Raw genomic sequence first — 23,578 nt, 5'->3', positions numbered from 1 at the left:
TGCCGCATGCTCATTCAGTATTATGTTTGGGTTTTGCTGGCAGCTTCAGCAAAGTAATCTGACGTACACAAAATCACACCAGGTCTAGAAGAAAAAATATATGACTTCATTTTGCAATTTTGCACCGACGAAAGATCATCTCAGATATTTTAAGAAACATTGGAAAAATATACAATCACTCAGAATTTCATTTTCTTCTTCACAATTGTCGTTTTGTTTTTTTTAATTCAGGCACATGTTCAGAAAGTTGTTGTAGTCTCTATTGACTCCAAATCCCAGAGACGCTTGTTATTTTACGTCAGTTCCGTTTGTTTAACGTCACACAAGAAATATAGCTTACGTAGCTTATAACTTTAATATTACGGACACAACACTCGTACATTTTATTAAAGTTAAAATGATTAATGACTGCTGGACTTTTCTTTTTGTTTTTTTTGCGGTTAATTGAATATGGACACGTCTCGTATTGATGACGTCACGGACCATTCGCTCGTGTCATTGGCTGTGCCCTTTCCCTGTGAATTTTCCCGCGCTATCATCTATGTACAACAACACGGTGAACTGTCAGCCTGCAAAACACGCTAAACTAGCCTCTCTGTCCAGGACCGAATCTGTTACTGTACTATAATGCCGTGCTTGGACTACGATCCCGCCTCTCTGCCGGATTTGTTGCCACTTTACTATCGTCGCTTGTTCCCTTTCTCTCAGTATTACCGCTGGTTAAACTATGGAGGAGGTGAGTGTGTCGGTACACCGGAGCAGTTCACCCCTGTTGTCGCTGATCACATGCTGTTGAAACCGACCAGCGAAGATTATATTCCTTCATATACTAAAGTATGTCGAATCTCCTAGCGAAATGCAATTCTGTCGACTACATCTATTTAAAAAAACCAGCTGTTATTTGTCACTTTTCGGATCGTTTTACACGAACGGATATGTGATATTGACGAACAATCTTTACCGAAAACGTCTAGATATTGTTGTCTCAGGATAGAGATGTAGACCGGCTTGCCATATGATAAGTGATGCTGGCTCTTGTGGAATAATTATGTGGAGTATATGTAAAAATGAATTGGAAAAAATGTCCTAAATAGGGAGGAACACTAAGGATAGTGGCCCTCTAGGACCAGGACTTATGTGTAACCTTATCCAGAATTAATGTAAAAAGCACATAAAAGTTTCACTTTGTCTGATTGGGATCTTTGAGAGTTGACTCGTGATTATTGGATGAGTAGGAACTGAAAAAAAGCCCCAGAATCTGCTACAAAAAGACCTTCAGTAAAGATCGAACAATCCTTTTTCACCACAGATGATGCATATAGTCATTTTACTTCCCACAAAATAAGTTAATTACATGCTGCTAATGTCATACTTGTCTCTTGTCCAACCCAAGTGCAGAAGAACTACTTTCAGAATCGGGAGTTCTCCTTCACACTCAAAGATGACATCTACGTCCGCTACCAGTCGTTCAGCACCCAGAATGAGCTTGAGAAGGAAATGCAGAAAATGAACCCTTACAAAATTGACATCGGAGCGATTTACAGCCACAGAGTAAGATATTGTCACCGTTGCTTTGTGGCTCTCATGGGTTCTGCATAGCTGAAGACTTACGGAGAAGGTTTGTCGTTGTTTGTCACTTCACAGCCAAACCAACACAACACCGTGAAGTCGGGGACCTTCCAGGCTCTGGAGAAAGAGCTGGTGTTTGATATCGATATGACAGATTACGATGATGTGCGAAGCTGCTGCAGGTAAATTTTGTAGTTCATTTTAGTGTAGCAATGCGAGTGCAGTACCTTTTATTAGTCAACAGTGACTCTGCTGACACTCGTGATTATTAATAACTTTATTTGCAGTGCTGCGGACATTTGCTTGAAGTGCTGGACCCTGATGACCATTGCTATTCGCATCCTGGATCGAGCTCTGCGAGGTAGGATTGTCTCTGACTTTAATGTTGGGGCATCTGCGTGTGTTGGGAGTTTTGACGAGTTCAGCACCAACTTCTTTTCATGTTGTTTCCAGAGGACTTTGGGTTCCAGCACCTGCTGTGGGTTTATTCTGGCAGAAGAGGAGTGCATTGTTGGGTTTGTGATGAAGCTGCCAGGAAACTCTCTGTAGCAGCTCGCTCTGCTGTGGCAGAATATCTCAGCCTGGTGAAGGTAACAGTAGTTGATCATTTCCCAAATAACCAGCTACAGAAATAAACCTGCTACGATAAACGTTATTTCACTTTTTGAATTGTCATTGTTTTGCAGGGTGGAGATGAAACGGTGAAGAAAGTCGTGCTAACAGATCCTATTCATCCTTTTATCAGGTATCTATGTTTTTCTGATTTGTTCATCATTTTCTTCCATTTTTCTTAAAAAATCTCTGTCTTTGAGTCGTCTTAGTTTCAGCTGGTAAACACCTACAATCTTCGCAGAGAGTCTCTGGCAGTGGTGGAGCGGTACTTTCCTCGATACGCACTAAAGGATCAGGACATACTCGGACGCAAAGAGTCTGTCGACAAGGTGCTGGCTCTCATGCCTGAAGATATCCTTTTCACTGGAGGCAGCATGGTCCTCTATATTATTGCTGTCAACATGTAGAATTTGCTGTGAAAATCACTGTGAAGTTGACCCTAACTCATCCTCCACATGTCAGAAAAGAGCTTCTGCAGCTCTTTCAGAATGAGAAGAAGCCAGAGATGCGCTGGAAGCATATTGAAGACCATGCTTTCAAAAAACAGGTCAGTAAACCTGCTTATGAGATTTTGTTTTTCCATTCGTATGGTCAGAAGAATAGGATCTCGAGCTACAATTTCTGCTTTTGCAGGGCACCAGCAAAAAGGGCCAACATTTTGAGAAGGAGATCATGCTGCAGTATTGTTACCCTCGGCTGGACGTCAACGTCAGCAAAGGCGTGAACCATCTGCTGAAAAGTCCTTTCAGTGTGCATCCTAAAACAGGTGAGCAAAGATGTGACGCTTGTCTTCAATTAGTCCAAATTCTAATATCTTTATTTCTACACTACAAAATGTGAATAGCAATCAAACAAGCCCGACAATCTGAATTGCATTTGTCAAAAGTGACAGAATATGTCTGTCTATCTCGTTCAGGGATCTAACCCTAACCCTGGACAGGTTGTCAGTCCATCTGCCTCCAGAGAGACTGACAACACACACCGTCAAATCCAAAATGATGGGCAATGGAGACTTGCCTCAAATGGATGTAATATAGTACCTAGAAGAAAAAAAAAAGCCCTTGTACGCATAATGAGAACTCACAATGTATTAATCACTAAACAACCATGCAACTCTATGGAAGAATTACCCATTTTTAAAGAATATTTAAAATGTTATAGTTGAGGTAAATGAGAAAAAAGAGTTGCAGTGAAGTGCATCATGTAGGAAACGAGGGAAAAATTTAGTTCGATGTGAAACACTGATGCTTGTTTTGTACATATGAGACTTTAAACATGACAATGATGTAGATGTTCCATTCATGTGCCATAGTTGTGCAGTCAACAGAAAATGTTTCATAAGCTCACCACACTTCATTGTGACTCTCGCGCCCTTTGTCAGGTGAACCGGCGAGAGCATTCATAGACCCAAAAACGTTCTCCTCACCAATTCCCAAGCAAACACCTGTCACAAAACTCATTTATGACCATTTGCTCTATGGGTTGATCCCCTATACACCTGCAAATATTGTTTTAGGTGATTTAAAATGGAAACTTATTGAACTTCAGAATATATTGGAATAAGTCCTGCCCATTCAAATACTGATCAGAGACTTGGTAATAAAACATGATAGACTGATTTAAAAAAAAAAAAAAAAAAAAAAAAAAAGATTGGTGGCTTCATAAAAGTAATACTTTAATGTCCGTAAGAAGCAGATGATCTGTTCTTGTATTAAAATCATATTGAAAAAAAAGGTTTTTGGTCTGCAATTGTTCTACTGGAAGTGAAATTTATACTTTGAGTCATAGTGTTTCATGTTTTTTCTCTTGTGTGATCATGTCCATCTAATGTGGTTTAAGTGTACAGTGAATCAATAAATGCTGCCCTCACAGTCTCTCGCTGACTTTTTTTTTTTCTCGGTTCAGGTCGCATTTCTGTTCCCATTGACCTTAAAGAGTTGGATACGTTTGATCCTTTCGCTGTGCCCACCATCAGGTAGAACATTTTGGTTTGTCCGCAGCGTTTGACCCTCACAAAGTTGCTCATGTTGGAGTTGTCGGTTTCCCCCCTCCTTTTTTTTTTTTTTTTTTACATTTTTGTCTTCTTTCAGTCTGATCTGTGAGGAGTTGGATCGACCGCGGACTGGCGAAGAGGAGAAGTCAGAAGATGCCAAAGAGAAGGAAGATGAGAAGGACGCAGTGGAGAAACGAAAGATTCGAGGTGAATGACTTTAAATGAGAGAAACAATAAACGTTTGAAATGGATTTCAGTCTAGAATCGGTCCAGTTCCTCCTTCACCAAAATTAGGAAAAAATAGTGTCCAGAAGAGATTTTTTCTCATCTTGAATGTTTTAGTTTATTGATGATTTTTTTATTTTTTTTTTCACAGATTACAAAAGAACGAGTTTGGCAAAGTACATGAAACACTTTGATCAGTTTCTGGACACGATGGCTCGTTCGTGGAAAGGAGAACTTCTTAAAAAGAGCGGTGTGTTTAAAGTCCTTGCACATTAAGGAAAGTTACTGTTCAGAGTTTCATATTGTTTTCTTTGTTTCTATTTCCATTACAGATCTTCAGAAAGATTTCTAAATGGACCAACAGTCAGAAAACAAGTGGCTTCTTGTGGATCCTTGAATATGGCTGGTGGTGAACACTTTGAGCGTCATTCCTTTGACTACCGGTCCAGTTTTTCCAGTGGTTTTACCTTCTTCTGAGATTCAGTGATTAGATATTCATAAATGAAACCGAACAATAATGTTCCTCTGTCTTTCTGTGGGATTGCATTGTAAATGATTCATGTATTTTCTAAATGGTATTCTTTGTTGTCATACGGGCAAAAATAAAATGTGTGTCTACTCTTGTAAAACCCTGCATTTTATTCACCTTTTAATAAAAACTGGTGTTAATTCACCTTGTTTAGTTTGAAGATTATGATTAGCAGGTAGTTGTTAGCACAGAACTTGGTATACAGTTGATATTTAACCACTACAAAAGGGAAAACGTATGTTATGGACTTAATTCATCATATGAGGTCTCTTATTTTGGGCTTTTTTTTGGTTAAGTTAAGTCAGTATAACTACAGTATTTGAGGAAATTCTCATAACCTGTGTGCTTATTTCCTCCATGCAGTAATCCCTCCAGCAGCAGTTAAACAGCTATTTTCCTGAATGGCCACATGAACAACTGTATACCGGAATCATAATTATAATCAAATGTGGTCATTGTTAATGTGTTTCCTATTCAGTAATCCCTTATTAGATGGTTCTGATGAGCTCCTCTTCACACTGCAGAGATGCCACAAAAATATTACCCACTGCAAGGTTTGTGAGAATTATAGCAGCTCAGTCCATGAAAAGACAAACAAACTATTGACAAAAATGTTAAGAAACAGGTTTCATATGGTTTACCTTAAAATAACTCCAATAATAGAGTAATTTAAAGTTATTTCATTTGATACCCAATTCACGTGTGCTGACAGTGACTTCTCATGCCACTGGTATTTGAGAAACTAATAATTTATTGATTTTTGGAAATTGCAGTGCAGTAAGGAGAGCAGAGGACAGTTGCTCATGTCTGCAGCTGCATATAGTCTGCTTTTGATGACTCAAGCTAATATTCCACACAGCGATCTGCACATAGGTTATTATTTTTATTTTAGAAATAAGTGACTAAATGTACATGTCTTGGGAGTCATTTCTTGGTGATTAAAGCGAACAAATACTTTATTAGAATAAATTTGGTATAGCGATTATTCTGTTGAATTTGGTGTTTTAGCATCTTTCCTCATTAAATTTAAAAACGTTCTTTTAAATGCAGAGAGATTGTGGTTAGTCTTGTCTTCAGTCACTTAAACCTTCAGCAGTTTAGCGTTTCACGTGTCCGTTGTGGCTCCATCTTGTGGTTCACGGTGTTATTTACCCTTGTAAAAGAGATCTTGATATCAGTGGGTTTTATTTTCCTGGTTAAATGAGCCTGAATGGTCCTCGGTCGAAATCTTACAGTACAATGGCTCACTATTTTCAGTTCATGTGTTGCATTCTAAACCGCATATATTAGATGGTGTAGCTGTGCAGTGCAGGTTTTGAATTAATCTCTTCACACATAATTTGAGTAAATCATGGCCTAATATTTTCTTCATCTCTTCACACATCATGCCAGCAGTCTGCAATTTTAGAACGATTTTTTTCCATGTTCTATAGATGTTTGATACTTTTTTCAAGATCAGCGCTGTGATGAAAATAATACTCAATTAATTATGGGAATGGTGTTTACAGAATATGTGCCTTGTTTTGAATCTAAAGCTATTTAAAAATAGACAAAATAGAATGAAGTGCCCAACAAGATATTGCCCTTTTTTCTTTTATCATTTCAATTTTGCTTTTACTTTTCTTTCTTTGGCTTTTATTCTTTCTTTTTCTTGTAGTGCCTATTTATGTCTTATGTTAATCACAATTAAATTTGTTCAGGAGAAACTGTTCTGTCCTGTCTGTGTTGGGGGGAAAAAGAGAAAAATCAATTAAAATTAAAGTGGGGAAAAACAATTTAAAAACAAAGTGTATCATCTTTTATTCACTCTGAGGTTTGCTGAATGAGTCGCATCTCAAATACTGACATTAGAATGATTAAGAAAGGTCAGTCTCCTTTGCCTCAGTGGACATGGTGGGACTGAGGAGGACAATTCCTAAGCTCTTGTTTGCACTCTTAGATGACTCCCAACAAACCCTAACCCCATAAGAAAGTTGTGGTGTTTTGCTATAATTCTCTTTTTGTTTGTTAATTTAAATTAATTAGATTAAATTAATATATTTAATTTGGGTGAAAACCATTTCCGAGGCAGCTACTACGTAATGTATAACATCATTATCAGTTATATTGTAAAACGTCACGTTTTTAATTTATAATTAAATAAAACCAACCGGAAGTTATCATGGCGTCTCGCCCGGATATGACGCCAGATCGGAGGTCAGCGGTTCTCTCTCGCAGCCATCTTGGATCTAACGTCCTAAGTTGGTGAGTGTCTCCGCTGAAAATCCGCCTTCATCCTGCCGTTTTTCACTAATTCACATCCCAGGCGAAGGTCTCACACGCTCGTTAATATCTGCTCTTCACGGCAGTGTGAATATTGTTCCCGTTAGGCCGCCGTGTCGGTCGATAAATGCGCCATTGTGCCCCCGTTTACCGGCTCAAAATGGGGGAACATGATGTCTCCACTGAAAGTCTGCTCGGGCCGCAGACACCTGCGGGACACAACCAGTGAAGCTAATTTGCGTGACAACAAGCTGCCCACCTGTAGGACATTGAAATACGGGGTCTCGGTGGTTTGAATTGTTTATTCGTAGGCTGCCTGCCCGTGCTGGGCTAACTGAGTGACTAATGATAGCAGGAGCTAATGTTAGCAAGTACTGAGCGAAAAGCATGGGTTCCCTCCCCTTGTCACCTACTCACGAAGTCTGGAATATAACGTCACGTGTTGCTATACTACACGCCTTGTTTACTTTCGCGTTTGCTCTTGCGCCACTCTTAAACTGATATGATTGTATGTTCCGTCTGTAGCAACCATGCCTGGCGAAGCCACAGAAACGGTCCCTGTCACCGAGCAGGAGATGCAGCAGCCTCAAGTCGAGACCGGTGAGTATCGTTTGGTTTTCCCCTCAACCTGCCTGCAGCACTTAAATCTTACCCAGTGGGGTCCTGGATCTCCACAAGCACATAATAATAACCCCAAAAAATGACAGTTTAGTGATCAAGTAGATGTGTAAACATAACTCAAGCCACTGGGTGGGTTCAGGGTGTGACTCTTTGAGTTGATTGAACAGGTGATAAGTTTTTTTTTTCCCTGTCACCAGCCACGTGGTGGAAACTGTTGTAGCAGGGATTTCACACGGGAGACTTTGTAATTGAGTAATCCAGGACCCTTCGTTTTATACCGTGAACTGACACCTGTGTGATGCATAAGTGGTTTCTTTTTTTTGGGTTTTTTGCACAATGCATGGTGTTGGGTGGGGTTTTGTCAGTGCAAAACAAATATGAGTCTTTGAAGAAAAGTTAACAATATAACGTTTGTATTTCTTTTTGTAGTAATGACTAAGTTTGTGCAATGAGTCTTGAATTATTAGGCTTTTGACCTCAGCTGCTGTGAGTGGAACATCGAATCAGGTCAACTGAGCATAGTTGTGTATTTTAAATGACAGTGGCTAAGTCAATTGCTTTGAAGTCCCTCATGCCTAAACAAATGAGGACATTTATAGTGTGTAAATGGGAGATTTCATGTGCTCTGTTCGGAGCACTTTAAAACTTGAAGGCTTACAACATTTATTCATGCCTAACAAAGAACAAAGCCATTCAAAGACTTATTGAAAAAAAATGTGTGAGTGGCATTACAATAGAGTAGATGGGGTATGAATATTTAGTAGGCAATTATGGGTATTAGGTGATGATAAGCCGGCTGGTTATTCAGCATTAAATTTACTTTTTATTTTCAAATCTGATTGTCTCAATTGTTAATGAGCTATACATTTAATATTGCCTTTCTGCAGTGTGAAACCCTTTTTAAAGAATGAATTACCTGATTACATTGTGTCAATTATGGTAAATTATTGGTAAATCCTCAGCGGCTGTATTGTGTATTCTGTTCAAATGTGACAGCAAAATACAAATCCTTATTGCATTGTAAGGTGTTGTTAATGCAGCTATGCCAGGTGTCCTGTCAGCTTTGCTCTAATATGATTGAGTTTAGTGTTGTTTACTAATTAAATACCTGACGTTTTTGTTCAGTTATCCAGTTAGATATTAAGTAGTTTTGCAAGGTAGAGTGTGGTTTTTCTTTTAGCAATTGTGTTACGTGAAGACACTGCATGAAGTTGTGGACACTACCACTTTTCCTTTAAACGCACCATTTCACTTAGTTTCTACCACTTTTCCTTTAAACGCACCATTTCACTTAGTTTTTCTTCTTAAAGACAGAAAACTCAAAGCCAAATCCACTTTTCCTCCTCACAGTCTTTGTTCACGTGTGGAGCACAGTTTTGTTTTTCCTCCAGTCTTTTCATGAGGCTTGCACTTCCAGCATCAACAGTGGTTGTCCTACCTATTGTTATGCCACTTTTGCTCTCCCTTCATCAGCTGTAGGAGCGTTGGCTTCTCCTGGGGTGGCTGTTCCAACAGCCAGCAAAGAAATCCCATTGGAGAACCCTCCAGATTCTTGCCTTCCTTCTCAAGAGCAAGGCTTTACTGAAGAAACTGGCACTCATGCCACTTGCGATCGGCCAAATGGTCTTGCTGATCCTCTTGAAGTGGCTGAGCTGAAAGAAGCAGGTAGAGACGAGTCAACACCAGTCTCACAGGAAGACCCAAATGGTGACGCAGCAGGTGCACCTGCTGGTTTACCACCCCCTGAAGAGTCTATTCCTACTGCCGAGAGTCCCATTATATCCCCAGAGCTGCAAAATCTGAAAGAGGCCACTGAAAAAGGCCAAAATCTGTTCGATGTTACTGCTGAAGAACCAATCAACCAAGTGGTTACAGGGATCTCTACTGAGGTGCAGAAATCTGGAGAAAATCAAAAAGTGGTAGCAGAAAAACCAGCTGATTCACATCCATCTGTTCCTGAAGATTTCAATGTGAACAGTGAACCCGTGAAGACGAGCGATGTGCTGAGTGCAGTAGAAGGCTTGGCTGACCCACACCCGGAAACGGCTCAAGACAAGTTGTTGCCTGATGATGTGACCATCCAAGTGGTGACTCAAAGCGAAAGCCTCGAGAAGAAAGAACCTGTCATACTTCATTCCAAGACCATTCACTCTAAGGGGAAAGCTAGAAATGATGCTCCACCCATTTCCACCAGCAATCTGTCAGGTTGGTTTGAGTTCTGTGAAAACTGGGTGCATTCCCCTCCCTGTGTTTGTCCTGATATACTGAATCCATCATCAGGTTTTAAGTACTTGTCAATTTTCTTTTTTTTAAGCCCCTTTTGAAGCTCCCGTCTGTTTATGCTTTTGATTTTGATGGGATGTGACTTGAGTCAGTTGCCCTTTTTTTTTCTGTATTTTGGCTTTCCTACATTTTAATGTAGTTATCAGACTATAAAGTGTATATATTTTCCAATTTCATGGCCAGGTAAAACATGTTGTATTGTCAAATAATTATGGCTTTAAAAAGTTTAAGTATCAATTTCAGCTCGACACAAAACCACTTCATCAGTTGTAAAGTTGCAATAACCATGCTAATCATTTGCCTGCTGTTTGATAGTGCTTGAAGCACCATGTCAGAGGTTTGATTTGTCTGACAGATCTTTGCGTGAGCTCTCATGAGGTGTGATGTGCACTTCAAGTACAGTTGGACTGTTGTGTTTTAGTGCATCCTGACTAAATTTAGGCTTTCCGTGTGGAGATTGGCAGAACATACTCTGTATTTGGAATGGCGGTTTTTGCATTGGTATTTAAAAGGAGGACGAGAACTCTTTTTCTAATACAAAGCAAACGTGCGTCACCTTGGTTTGTGGACTTCTAACCTGCATGGGTACAACTTTTATTGTTTAGGCACTATTTTAAAGAGTCTTTTTTCACTCAGCTACACCTCCTGCCAAACCTCCCTCCCAGCCACCCCAGGCAGCTGCAGGTGCTGCTAAGCCCAAAGGCAAGGATGCCAAGAGCGCAAAGGGTTCCTCTGCCCCAAAGGCTGTCCCTGGCAGAAGGAAACGCTCTTCAATGTCTGCCTCCTCCTCCTCCCCCACTTCACCTAAATCTACCCCCTCCTCTGCTCCCCTGTCACCTGGGCCATCTCCCTTGGCTTCCTCACCTGGTGGCGTATCTGCTCATCATGGAACCCGATCTGGCCCCAAGGTTGTGAAGGCTAGTAAACAGGGTAAACCTCAAAAGGGAGAGGGGTTTGTTCCTGCTCCTGTAGAAGTGCAGGAAAAACCAATAGAATGTGGCTTGAATCAACCTGTGCATGTTGAAGCAAAGCCTGCATCAGCTGAGATGAAAATTCCATCTCCAGCAGTTGCTAAACCTGTTGCAGCCCCGGTTGCATTTAAAGTTACCTCAAAACCTGCTGTGGCAGCACCAGTTTCATTTTCAGACGCTATTGTTGCCAGCCCTCCAAAGTCAGTTGAAATGAAGGCTCCTTCCTCAAAAGCTGTGTCTTTTGTTTCTGCTGCTGATGATGAGCTTCCTCCTCTCATACCTCCTGAGAAACAGACAAAGCCAGTGCCTGCAATTGTGCCTCCTGCAGAGAAAGGTGTACAGCTTGCTACATCTCCTAAAGAACTTCAAAGTTGCCCTATTGAAGTTTCAAAGGTACTGCCCAAAGCTAAGAGTGACACTGAGCCCAAGCCATTGCCTGTGAAGGTGGCTGCGGCACCAGTGAAGACGGTTTCTGTTGAAAGTACCAAAGTTGTTGAAGTAGCCTCAACTGCAGTTGTTGAGGGTCCCAGACCAACTCCAATTGAAGCTCCTAAAGTTGTTACCAAGGCTGAGTCAGTTGCTGCTAAACCTGTGGTTAAGGCCAAACCTGCTCCCATTGAGGTTGCCATGCCTGCAGTTGAGGCCAAACCCACTCCAGTCAAAGTTGCCAAGTCTGTGGTTGAGGCAAAACCGGCTCCTGTTGAGATTGCCATGCCTGTGGTTGAGGCCAAACCAGCTCCAGTCAAAGTTCCCAAGCCTGTGGTTGAGGCCAAACCAGCTCCCGTTGAGGTTGCCAAGCCTGTAGTTGAGGCCAAACCAGCTCCAGTTGAGGTTGCAAAGCCTGTGGTTGAGGCCAAACCGGCTCCAGTCGAGGTTGCCAAACCTGTGGTTGAGGCCAAACCGGCTCCTGTTGAGGTTGCCAAGCCTGTGATTGAGGCCAAACCGGCTCCCGTGAAGGTTGCCAAGCCTGTGGTTGAGGCTAAACCGGCTCCCGTTGAGGTTGCCAAGCCTGTGGTTGAGGCCAAACCAGCTCCAGTCGAGGTTGCTAAACCTGTGGTTGAGGCCAAACCGGCTCCCGTGAAGGTTGCCAAGCCTGTGGTTGAGGCTAAACCGGCTCCCGTTGAGGTTGCCAAGCCTGTGATTGAGGCCAAACCAGCTCCAGTCGAGGTTGCCAAACCTGTGGTTGAGGCCAAACCGGCTCCCGTGAAGGTTGCCAAACCGGCTCCCGTTGAGGTTGCCAAGCCTGTGGTTGAGGCCAAGCCGGCTCCCGTTGAGGTTGCCAAGCCTGTGGTTGAGGCCAAACCGGCTCCTGTTGAGGTTGCCAAGCCTGTGATTGAGGCCAAACCGGCTCCCGTTGAGGTTGCCAAGCCTGTGATTGAGGCCAAACCGGCTCCCGTTGAGGTTGCCAAGCCTGTGGTTGAGGCCAAACCGGCTCCTGTTGAGCCTGCTGTCTCCGCACCCCGCAAACTCACATTTGCAGAGGCTGTTGCAAAACCTGTTCCAGTTAAACCTGAATCTCAAGTAATCAGCACCCCTGAACCTGTTTCCTCACCTAAACCTACCCCGGCACCTTCTAAAACCCCTGCCAAGGTGGAGTCCATCATCAAGAACGAAGCTGGTATTTCATTCACTCTCCTCTTTTGTGCCTGCTGTTTGAACATTTGGACACAATCGGTTATTTAACAGTGCCATTATTAGACCTAGATTATATTTCAGCGCTGTGATTCAATTGTAAGATGCACCTTGTTGTCGCTCTACTCCTGATTTCAGAATCATTTGAGTTATTTCATTCTCCTGCTACAGTTCTTAAAGGTTGAATTTGTTCCAAATGTGTTGTTCAATCTGAACATTGTTTCAGAAGGTAAGGTGGTATGTTGGTAACATGTTAATAGAGGGAAAAAAATCAGGTTTGAGGCAAGACCATAGTCTGATTAGTGCTGATTAAAAGCCATTCAATATAAACGTGCTGTATTATAAATCACTGCTTTTTTATTCCCAGGTCAACCTTCAGATATACATACATGTATAGGAGGCATGTTGTATCTAAATTGTTTCTCTTGGTGATTTCTTTAGGATCCGGTACCGAGTCGGACAGTGACGACTCAGTCCCAGAGCTGGAGGAACAGGACTCTGCACAGACACAGACGCAACAAGCTCAGGTGAGGTTCTAGTATTGCAGCAACAGACTGATTGTTCCTCTTCAGTGATGATTTACACAGTGACTTTCGTTCTTCTGAGCCTATTGAAGCCATCATTTCTGCCCTGAGAAGAGATTTATTTTCCAAGTCAGATTTGTTAAATTGCTGTCTTTGTCCTTTAGTTAATGAAAACATTTTCTGCCTCCAGCTTGCAGCAGCTGCTGAAATAGACGAAGAACCCGTCAGCAAAGCCAAACAGAGCCGCAGCGAAAAGAAAGCACGAAAGGTGGTTGTCAAAGTTCATGAAGCATCAAAGTTGTTTTTAAGTCTTTGGTCACATTTACCAACATTCTGCCATTTCTTGCAGGCAATGTCAAAGCTTGGTCTCAGGCAGGTCACAGGGGTCACCAGAGTCACCATCCGTAAGTCAAAGAACATCCTGTTCGTCATCACCAAACCAGACGTCTACAAGAGCCCTGCATCAGACACATACATCGTCTTCGGCGAAGCCAAGGTAACAAGCTCCTTTAGTAAAACGTTACCCACATGTTGTGTGTACTGTATGAGCAGAGAACACGGAGTAATTATGAGATTTACATAATGCTATGTTTGTTGCCAAATGTATTGATCAATTTCATATCGTTTGTGCTCCAGATTGAAGATCTTTCCCAGCAAGCCCAGCTGGCAGCCGCAGAAAAGTTCAAGGTACAGGGAGAGGCTGTATCAAACATCCAGGAAAACACACAGACGCCAACAGTACAGGAGGAGAGCGAAGAGGAAGAGGTGAGATGCAGTATTAAGATGGGCAGATTTGACCTGGTTGGGACATTGTGGAGGTAACGAGTATGTACCGATTGTCTTTTCAGGTTGATGAAACCGGAGTTGAGGTTAAGGACATTGAACTCGTCATGTCACAAGCCAACGTGTCGCGAGCGAAGGCTGTACGCGCCCTGAAAAACAACAACAACGACATTGTCAATGCCATCATGGTAATTTTATTATATTGCTTTTTTTTAATTATGTGGTGTTGTGCTCCACACAGTTTTAATCTGCCCTGCAGATGTAAATCTCTTCAGTGATGATTAACACAGTGACTTTCGTTCTTCTGAGTATACTGAAGCCAACCTTTCTGTCCTGAGAAGAGAGTGGGGACTCTTAACTCCCTCTACATTACCCGAATACGTTTTAACCTTTTGGTTTTTCTTTTCTTTGCAGGAGTTGACGATGTAAAGGGACCCTGCCAACGCAGAGTTGAAGAGAGGTTGCTGATTTAATCTTGCGCTCGTTTATACAGTTTATACCCAAGATGGAAATAAAGTTGTGGCTTGATGAACTGAACACTTGATGTTTAATTGTTTGTTTTTTTCCCCACAAAGTGATTGGTGGGTGTGGAGTTCTACTGTGGGTTAAGATGGCAATAGTCTTTTGAATTGCAGCTACTGGTAATTGAGTTGTGACGGTGTTCCACACAGGAAGTATTAAACCTTGTTTTGTTTGTTTCCCCCTTGTTTAGCAGTAGAAATTCTATTAAAAATAATACTGGAAATGTTAACAGATGACTGCATCGTCATTCTGAGGACTTGATAGAGAACCATGTTTAGTTGTATGTTATTTTTTTTAAAGCTGATAACATGCTTTTAGTTGAAAGTGTCTAACAAACTTAAGGAGAAATTTTAAATGCTACAAATGGTTGAAATTCTTAAATTTACATTCCAAAAAAAAATTCATAGTGAAAGCAGTTTTGGATAAGTGTTAACATTCTCAAATCAAAAATTTGATTAATGCTGAAAAGTGTATTATATTCATGCAATCTTTGATATATATTCATTATGAAGTGGCATACATGTGTAGGCACAACACCAACAGCTGGACTATAAAGAGTGGTTTCCTACTTTACATTTGACCGAAAACAATCATCACGACATAACATTTATTTTGTTATTTTGCAGAATCTCAAATTACAGTTTGAAATCCAGTCATTGCTCGGCACTGTTCCTCCCTATCTTTGGTTAATCACACCTGGCAAATGTCGGAGATGCATTTAGTAAACATTCAGACCTTGATCTAGTCGCATTAAGAAAATCTCGTATAACTGCTGCTTAATTTAGTTTTAACACATGTAGCATCTTGCTAAGCATGGAGCTTGGTGTTTGGCAACATCCAACAGAGCTGAAATGCTTTGACATAGAGCTCGCATGACTTGATACTGGCAGGCTTAACCAGAAATGTTCAGACTCTGAACTTGAGTTGATTTTCACGATAGTTGTGTGACGTGGAAGTTTTGGAACATTTAACTTGTTCGTATGGCTCCGTGTAAAGATTCCCATATTTTCAGTTCATTACTAAATGTTTTATTCATAAGCAATAAGTTGTTTTTGACTTCAGAGGTTTTCTGCTGACAATTAGAGACTTTTTTTTTTTAAAGAAAGGAGGTTTCACATTAAAGTGAAAGAAGATTTATCTGAAAACGTTTGGGTGTGTCCAAGAATTTCATCACAGGGTTCAAGACGGTGAGTGGCTCAGAGTGTAACAAAAATGTTTACACAGCTAAGAGACAAATCGAGATTAATAACACTATCTTAAAATTAGTTCATTGGAGGATAGAAATGATGTTCCTAAATGCATTGAAACCAATAGTTGCACTTCACAAGACCTTTTGCTTTTATGTAAGCTTTGAAAACTTGCATTTTAATAATCCAACTGCAGCGATGCACAAGACTTTACATATCGGCTTTTTTTTATATATATATAAAAGTCTCAAAATCATAATCTGTACTATTAGCTGTGGTTTATTTCAAGTATTGTTACTGACAGTATAGGGGAAAATCCTGTTTTCTGTGGTTTTAAGTAGACTAGCTTTTAGTTCATACGCTCAAGAGGATTTCCCTTATTTGCCAATTGTGACAGATTCTCTAAATTGAGTCAATGAACCCTGGCCTAATGATAGTGTAGTTTCTAGTTTGGTTGGGGGCTTTATTTTATGGAGTTTACATGTTCTCCTATGAATGACTTTTCACCTCGAGGTCCAAAAACGTGCTCCCAAGGACAACTGGGACAATCAAGGCTTTTTCTCAAGAGATTACAAAGCCTGAACTTACTCAACAGTCATATACCATGTTTGCACCAATAACCAAGTCAGATTCTTCCTCCTCCTAGACCGGCAGTGTTATCTGATTTGGATTTGAGGTTATTCATGCACTGAGCTGTTGCTGTATGCATTCATGGCTTCTGACTGTAACATAGTTGTGTGATATTCTTCTACTCTGGGATCAGATAACTTAAGAGATATTGACTCATATGAAGAGCAAGAACTCAAATCTGATGGTGAGTCCATCCCATGATAAACAGGCAGATTATCATATCTACAAGTCATTTAGAGTCACCTATGTTTTGGACTGTGGAAAGGAAAAAGGACTAAGAATAAGCGAAACTATAATAAAAATAGTAAAAAAGAACATTTATTACTTTTTCTTATTCTTAAAAAAAAATTATCTTGACCCTTTAACAACTGTACTTTTAATTAATCTTTTTTTACGTGTTGAATGAGTGTGAGTAGCACATAATTAACCTGTGGCGGCCGAGGCGTTCCATGACTGTACAGACTTTTGCAGCATCAAATCCCTAAATCGTCAACTTAAAACCAGGTTATTCGAGGTGATCGTCCTGGGTGGTGTAGTTTTTTTTTTTTTTTTTTTTAAATCCATAGCAAACCGTATTAAATTGGTTGCTGGAGCCGCTCCTCGGCGCGCGACCCCCATCGCGTCACCCGCAGCTGCAGTTGAAAGCTCTAGAAACGTCTCGTGCGCTCCGGCTGCTGCTGCGTCAGTGCTGCGATTCTCAACCCGGGATACGACGAAGCAGATCCGGAGCAGAGTCCACGGTCTAGTTAGTACACAGCCGTCTTTTATCGGTTGTGTGTGTGTGAGAGAGAGGGAGAGAGAAAGTGTTTGTGCGGGCAGTTTTTCCTTCTCTTTTGCAGGGGCCACCAGTCTTCTAACCGACCTGTTCCGCGGTAAAGAAGCTCTCTTCACGTCAGACATGTAAGTTGTGGAGAGTTTACGGGGGAACGTGCTGGAACGCAGCCCGCGGAGCTAGCCGGCTAACGTTAGCCGCCTGACCGCACGCTTTTCTGCAAAGGCGGGAGGGGTTGCTGGCCTAGCACCAATTAACCCCGAGCTAATGCTAACCGAGGACCTTATAAACCCAAAAAATGGAAGGCTGTGCGTCGTTACTCCTCTCCGATCGGGCTCTGTTGGCCTGTTTTATCGGTGAAGCGCGCTACATTTAGCCTCGGCGTGGGTCGGGTGCACCGCATGGCTCGATTTAAGGTCCCGGGGCTGTTAGCAGTGCTAGCATGGGCTTCATTCATACATGCTCTGGCTGCTACTAGCTTCAGATTAGCATGGGATTTGTTGCAAAACTCAAGATTTCGATTATCATTAAAATCGGGCCACCCAAACGGCAAAGCTAGACCTGTTCATATAGTGGATTGGTTGTGTGAAGTCATGGCGGAGGGAAGCAACAGTTTTAGCATTTTGTTTTAATTAAAGTTCACGCGATCCTCACGCACGCTGTATTGATGGTTTGTAAGAGGATTTGTCCAATAAGACCTTCACTTCAGTGCTAGAAATTTCTATTAACTCCATTTCGGCATATCTAAATGAATTAATCGAATTGTTATAGATAACCTGCATTAGCAGATCTGACGTCAATCAATGGCATTTTACATGAAAGCAGCAAGTTTACTTCCTGTCAAACAACTGAAAATGTATATTCTTCCGATAAGTACAGTTAATATGTAAGGCATGCGTTCATATTAGATGGCTTGATTCTCTCATTCAGGGCCCGAAAGCTCAACTTTTACAGTTGTGAGACCCGATTGGTTGGTTTTGGTATCAATCACATGTAAGAACTCCAGAGCTGTAGTCGAGCCAAACGTCTGCCCTCAGTACGCACAGATCTTCCACTTTTAATACCTGTGATACTGGAGCCCTCTGTGCAATTTGATGCGCCATTGCAACCTGATACAAAGGCTTTCTGATGTCAAGCTGTTGTATCTGAAGGCCTGCCCACTCGTTACCAACACTTTTACTACCTGCTTATACAGGTTGTGTTTCTAAGTATGTCCCTTTAACTGGACTGATGTCTATAATTTGAGTGGTTTCAGTGAATTTTAACTCCCCCTTTGTTTCTCCCACAGGCATCCAGCAACTGCCAAGTGGTATGACAGGAGGGACTTTGTTTTTATAGAGTTCTGTGTAGCAGACAGCAAAGATGTAAAAATCAATTTTGATAAAGCAAAGTGTGGCTTCAGGTATGAACATGTTTTTATTCAGAGATTTCTTGTTGTACATTAATGGTTCCACTGTTTCCTCTTCAGTTTAAGGAATCAAAACTGTACTTATTGTTTTGTGTCCCAACACAGCTGTCTTGGAGGAACTGACAACACCAAGCACGAGAATGAAATAGACCTTTTTGAAGCTATCGATGAAAATGTAAGCTGCATTCAGGGCATGATGATTGATTTGGGTTAAAATGCTTTACTTGGTGCAGTAGATGTTATGGTAGAAAGCAAAACTATGAAGTAACCATCTATTGCTTCCCCTTTCAATGTAGGAGTCCAAACATAAACGTACAGACCGCTCAGTGTTGTGCTATCTACGAAAGGCACAACCAGGGAAGGCATGGCCAAGGCTAACAAAAGAGAAGGCCAAGGTGAGTCGCACAAAATTATAACCGTGCATCCGCTATAGCCGCTTTATCCACGTCAGTCGCAGGGAGCCCAGTTAACATTGGCCTGAAAGTAGGAGACGTCTCAGGCCAGTTCGTAACCCACACATGGGTAAAGACGATTAAAATCACCATCAAAAATATCTATAAGTTGTGAGTATATGTTGTGGAAAGTGGTTGAAAGTCTCTATGCAGAGAGAACACGCAAACTCTACAAATGCGTCTATCCATGCTTTGCTCTGATTGAATGAAGTGGTTGCTTTGTGTCTCCACAGCTGAGTTGGCTCAGCGTTGACTTCAACAACTGGAAAGACTGGGAGGACGATTCAGATGAGGATGTGGGCCAATTCGATCAATTCTCAGATGTAAGTGGAATCAATTGCTGAAAATTAGGTTTCGAAGCCAATAGTTAAACATGAACATCTTTTGTAAAGTATTGTCGAGCTGGCACACACAAGTGGAAAAAGCATTTCTCATAAAGGTAAGTTCAAGGATGGTGCAGGAATATTATTTGGTTAAACAAAGCTGTACAAATAATAAATTATTCAAATGAAGTGAGGAGGTAATTTCTTGTCTGGAGAAGTACTTTCTAAGTAAAGTAACAATATAGCAGCAAATTTCCCATGTGATATGAGATCTTGCTGTTCTGTGTTTTAGCCTTTTGAGTCGGTGGATTATGGGAGACAACAAGACAGCCCCGGCTGACCGGGAGTTATAATGTCCCTGGTTCATGTCCTTTAATTTCCTGTCTTGGCTCTCATATTGCCAAATTTATTTAGGTGGGGGAGCTTTAGTAGCAGATATATTTTGGATGTTGACCTCCATGTAGAAACTTTCCCACACTTTAATCTTTCAAAGCATATGAATCTAAAAAGCTGCTCCATCTAATGTTTTTTTATGAACTTGTTTAACCATGCTACTTGAATTGACATTACAAAAGTAAGCAGCTTTTTTTCTCTCTCTCTTAAGGAGTCTAATAACTTTATTCATCCTAGTTCAGTCCACACACTCAAACACAGGATGGTTAATGTCAAACTCTGATCAGCAAGTGGAGATGATGAACGATGAATATGAATTTATCAAAAATGGCCATGAGCCAATCGATTGCTAAAAGAACTTCACAAAGTCTATTTTTATTCTCTTTTTACTGGTATATTTATGCTGTTCAGTGGGGATCATCATCAAAAGATAATATTGTCGGCTGTTTTGGAACTTTCACACTGCAATGTTTAGGTTGTTTTTTGTATTTTTTTAACCTATGAAGATGTGGACGGTGAACTGCTCATATGGCATGAGCATATTGTGAAGATACGGAGTTGGCACATTTCAGGGAGCTCTTTTAAAGACAGCCGCGCAGTGTATTTTCATTCCCAGTCTTGATGGGGCACATAAATGTGGCATATAATATGAAAACGTTGGTCTCTACCAGGGGTGCCCACACTTTCAGAGCAGGATGAATCGATCTACCTCCATTTCTATGATGTACGTTTTTGAGGGGGAAATGAGGCTGGGCAGTACTGACTTGTTTTTTTCACGTAATGCCACACCCACAAATCAGGCTGGATTAAAGGCTACACAAAAGCTAGATTTAGAGTATTAAGCACTTCTCCAACATCTTGTTTACAACAGAGTCTGCTCTTTTTGCCTCTTGCATACATGAACATTCACACAAACTACACTGTCAACAGGGTGGCAACTACCAGCGCTAGCAGGCGTTCTTAAATTCTGCTGTACTTATCCACTGATACTGGTGGAAGGCGGTCAACAGTTTCCATGGAAACGGCATAACCGTAGATAAGAAACGCCAGCGCTGTCACACCTCGCCATTTTTTTTCCCTCTTTTGTTTACATGTGACATCACCCACTCCATCACACAGATGGAGCCCCAAATATGCATGACACAAGAAATTATGTGCTAAACTAATCAACACTTTTAATGCTTTTGGCCACGACTGTAGTGACTTTATGTGTAAGAGAAGGTTTGAGGCACAGACGATACACATTTTTCAAACTGCCCCATGAACTCCCCACACTACCTTTTGTGATTAACCAATTGATCAACAGTGATGCCATTTTGCTGCCGTAGGAAAAGTGAATGACGAACTTTTCCACGCGTTTGACATTACAGATGATGAACAACATGGGGGGTGAGGACGACCTTCCTGATATAGATGGAGCAGATGACGTAATAATCTTTTTTTTCCCCTCTCAGTTCTTTGCACTTTAGCTGTCTTTTAAGCATTGAGCTTGTTTTTAGTTTAGAAATTTAGAAATCAGCTGTTTTATTTATTTTTATTTATAAGATATTCACCTCATTGTTTTCAACCTCAAAATGATGGAAGCCATGATGAATACAGAAAAGAATGATACTTGGATCATCTTCAGGCACAATCAAAAATGAAATTTAACTAGTCTCACATGAGCGATCATGGACAAACAGCATAAATGTAATAAAACTACCTTTAATTATATAGAGAGAACCAATCGGACATGTCTGATAAAGCTGGATAGTTGGGAAAATGCTTATTGTAATGTTTTTTTTCTGTGATAGATAATTGATGAAAATCAATTGGCACAAATTTCCACAGTTTTGTTATTAATTGCAGTGAAATCGGACGATCTTGTGTATGGCACTTCTCAGCTGTATTGTCGTCTCTGTTTATTTTTAGGATGACTCTGCAGATAGCGACGATGAAAGTAAGTCTTTGGGATCTTTTGTTAACCAAGAATTGCAGCTGTGATTCCTCATTCTGACTCCTGAATGATCTTTGTTTGACTTCCAGAAATGCCTGATTTGGAGTAGAAGACTGAGACTCTGGAGGTGAAATGGAAGAACAGAGGGCAAGGGGAAACTTAACAAATGTATATCTTGAAATTGAAGGCAGTGACAAACAACTGTACATATGAGTCAGTAGCCATATTTAAATCCATAGCCTCAGCTCCAAACTCTTGACCAATCAGTCCACTGAAGGTTGATATGCATGGTATTGTACAGAGCAGCTATCTCCACTTCCATTTGCTGTACTGCACCTTTTGGGTTATTCTTGTTTTACTGTTAAATATTACAACTAAGCACACCTTATTTGTCGGAAAAACTGTATAGTTGTCCTCATCTGAGCAATACGTGTCAAGAGATTTACAATTTGTTTGAAAATAAGTGTGGTTTAAAAAAAAACAAAAAAACATTTGATTAGGCCCAGCCATTCCCAATGTCGTGGTTTTAAGTTAGTCGAAAAGTGTAGCTTGATTGAAGACGATGATTAGATGCATTTACTGATTGGGTTCCTCTAAAGCCTTCCATGTGCTGTGAATTAGATATCCAGGACGCCAGTCTTTGTTTCCATAGCTTAACCTTCCAGCTTACATGTTTCCCTTTACTCTTTCTTTAATGTTTCCTGAGAATTGAAGCGAATTATCCTCCCAGTGATCACCTGCTGTACTTTGTCAATCCGAACCAGTTCCACATGTTTGGCCTCTGAACAGTTCTCTCTTCATATCCACCCAACATTCTCACTCAAGTGATGTACTGCAAAGTGAAACGTCTCACAGCTGATGTAAAGACGCTCGAAGCTCGGCGGCGCCTCGGTTTCGTGTGGTTTGTTGTTCTCCAGGTTCTTTGCATTTGTCCATCTAGAATAGGCCCTCCCTCGACGGGGGGGGGGCATTTGAAATGAAATGGCGACGTGTAATGACCAAATTATATTTGCACTGTCAATAAAAGTGTAAGGGGAGACAAGTAATGTTGACTTACAGTGGAAATTCTTTTTTTTATTGTCTACATCTTTCTAATAAACTGTTTAAGAATCAGTCAAAGGTGTTTTTAATTCATATATGGCATGTTACTTAGTTTAGTTTTTGCACATATCAATGTTGCCATTAACACTCCTTGGAAATGTCTCAACTGATTTAGAATAATGTAAACTGACTTATGTGGACCTATAGTGCTATTTTAACATAATGTAGCTAGATTCTCTGTTAAACATGCTTTTATTCCTTACATGTTAAAACCATAGGATGAAACAAACTGAATCATACAAAAAGGAAAATCTACAGTATGAATATATGTATGTACATACAAGCGTCAATATGAAGTTCTTTGTATTTTAATATTTTTTATGAATATACACAAAATTAATAAATCCATCTTTTATTGCAGACATAGGAATCTATAAAAAAAATTCACAAATACATAAAACTGAGAATAAAAACAGTATATCAGAAATAGGACAATTACAGACAAGATATCACCCTATTTATAAAAGACACTCATACAAATGCCTCCACAAGGATTTTTTTAAACAGAAAAGATAACCAGTCAATTTATCCTAATCTTTTGAGATAATGCTCTTGTAAGCAACATCAGGACAAATGGTGTTTAAATATGTGGTTTAAATATTTTTTTTTTAACTTAATGACTTAAAGACTTCAAAGTCTTGGCATGACATGATGTTATGTTTATGTATTGTTATATTTGGAGAAAATCGTCTTTTATTGCAATCTATGACTTTTTTATTCTTTACATTTTGCACTCTTACAAAAAAAATGGTTGTCAAATGTTTTGTTTTCAGGGGCTGCATACATTCCAATTTCATCTTGAGTGGACCAGACTGGTAAAAGAGTGCAATAATAACCTTTAAATTTAAGC

General features: G+C 40.6%; 3 protein-coding genes across 4 annotated transcripts; all 3 read left to right on the top strand.

Moving 5' to 3' along the window:
• Positions 1–627: 627 nt before the first annotated feature.
• prim1 (DNA primase subunit 1) lies at positions 628–4,867 on the top strand (the record flags this gene model as incomplete). Its single annotated transcript, XM_080496937.1, has 13 exons — positions 628–736; positions 1,394–1,551; positions 1,645–1,751; positions 1,857–1,930; positions 2,023–2,159; positions 2,256–2,314; positions 2,423–2,584; positions 2,644–2,728; positions 2,815–2,947; positions 4,087–4,156; positions 4,272–4,381; positions 4,551–4,649; positions 4,732–4,867. The coding sequence occupies 13 exons, from the start codon at positions 628–630 to the stop codon at positions 4,749–4,751; spliced, it is 1,323 nt and encodes a 440-aa protein (XP_080353063.1). The 3' UTR covers positions 4,752–4,867.
• Positions 4,868–7,101: 2,234 nt separating this feature from the next.
• On the top strand, positions 7,102–14,541 carry naca (nascent polypeptide associated complex subunit alpha). 2 transcript variants are annotated; one of them, XM_080496534.1, is made up of 9 exons: positions 7,102–7,172; positions 7,716–7,790; positions 10,731–12,683; positions 13,139–13,224; positions 13,412–13,489; positions 13,571–13,717; positions 13,858–13,986; positions 14,070–14,192; positions 14,419–14,541. In XM_080496534.1, exons 2-9 carry the CDS (start codon positions 7,721–7,723, stop codon positions 14,431–14,433), a joined length of 2,601 nt encoding a protein of 866 aa, XP_080352660.1. In that variant the 5' UTR covers positions 7,102–7,172; positions 7,716–7,720; the 3' UTR covers positions 14,434–14,541. The 2 variants fall into 2 exon arrangements, with proteins under 2 accessions (XP_080352660.1, XP_080352661.1); XM_080496535.1 differs by lacking the exon at positions 10,731–12,683.
• Positions 14,542–16,927: 2,386 nt separating this feature from the next.
• ptges3b (prostaglandin E synthase 3b (cytosolic)) lies at positions 16,928–22,734 on the top strand. The gene is made up of 8 exons (XM_080496544.1): positions 16,928–17,243; positions 18,404–18,517; positions 18,629–18,698; positions 18,820–18,918; positions 19,209–19,298; positions 21,062–21,118; positions 21,603–21,630; positions 21,717–22,734. Coding segments are annotated over exons 1-8 (480 nt in total). The 5' UTR covers positions 16,928–17,241; the 3' UTR covers positions 21,737–22,734.
• Positions 22,735–23,578: the final 844 nt, after the last annotated feature.

Source organism: Blennius ocellaris (assembly GCF_963422515.1).
Source record: "Blennius ocellaris genome assembly, chromosome: 5".
NCBI classification, from domain to species: domain Eukaryota; kingdom Metazoa; phylum Chordata; class Actinopteri; order Blenniiformes; family Blenniidae; genus Blennius; species Blennius ocellaris.
This window is presented reverse-complemented; position numbering and strand designations above follow the sequence as displayed.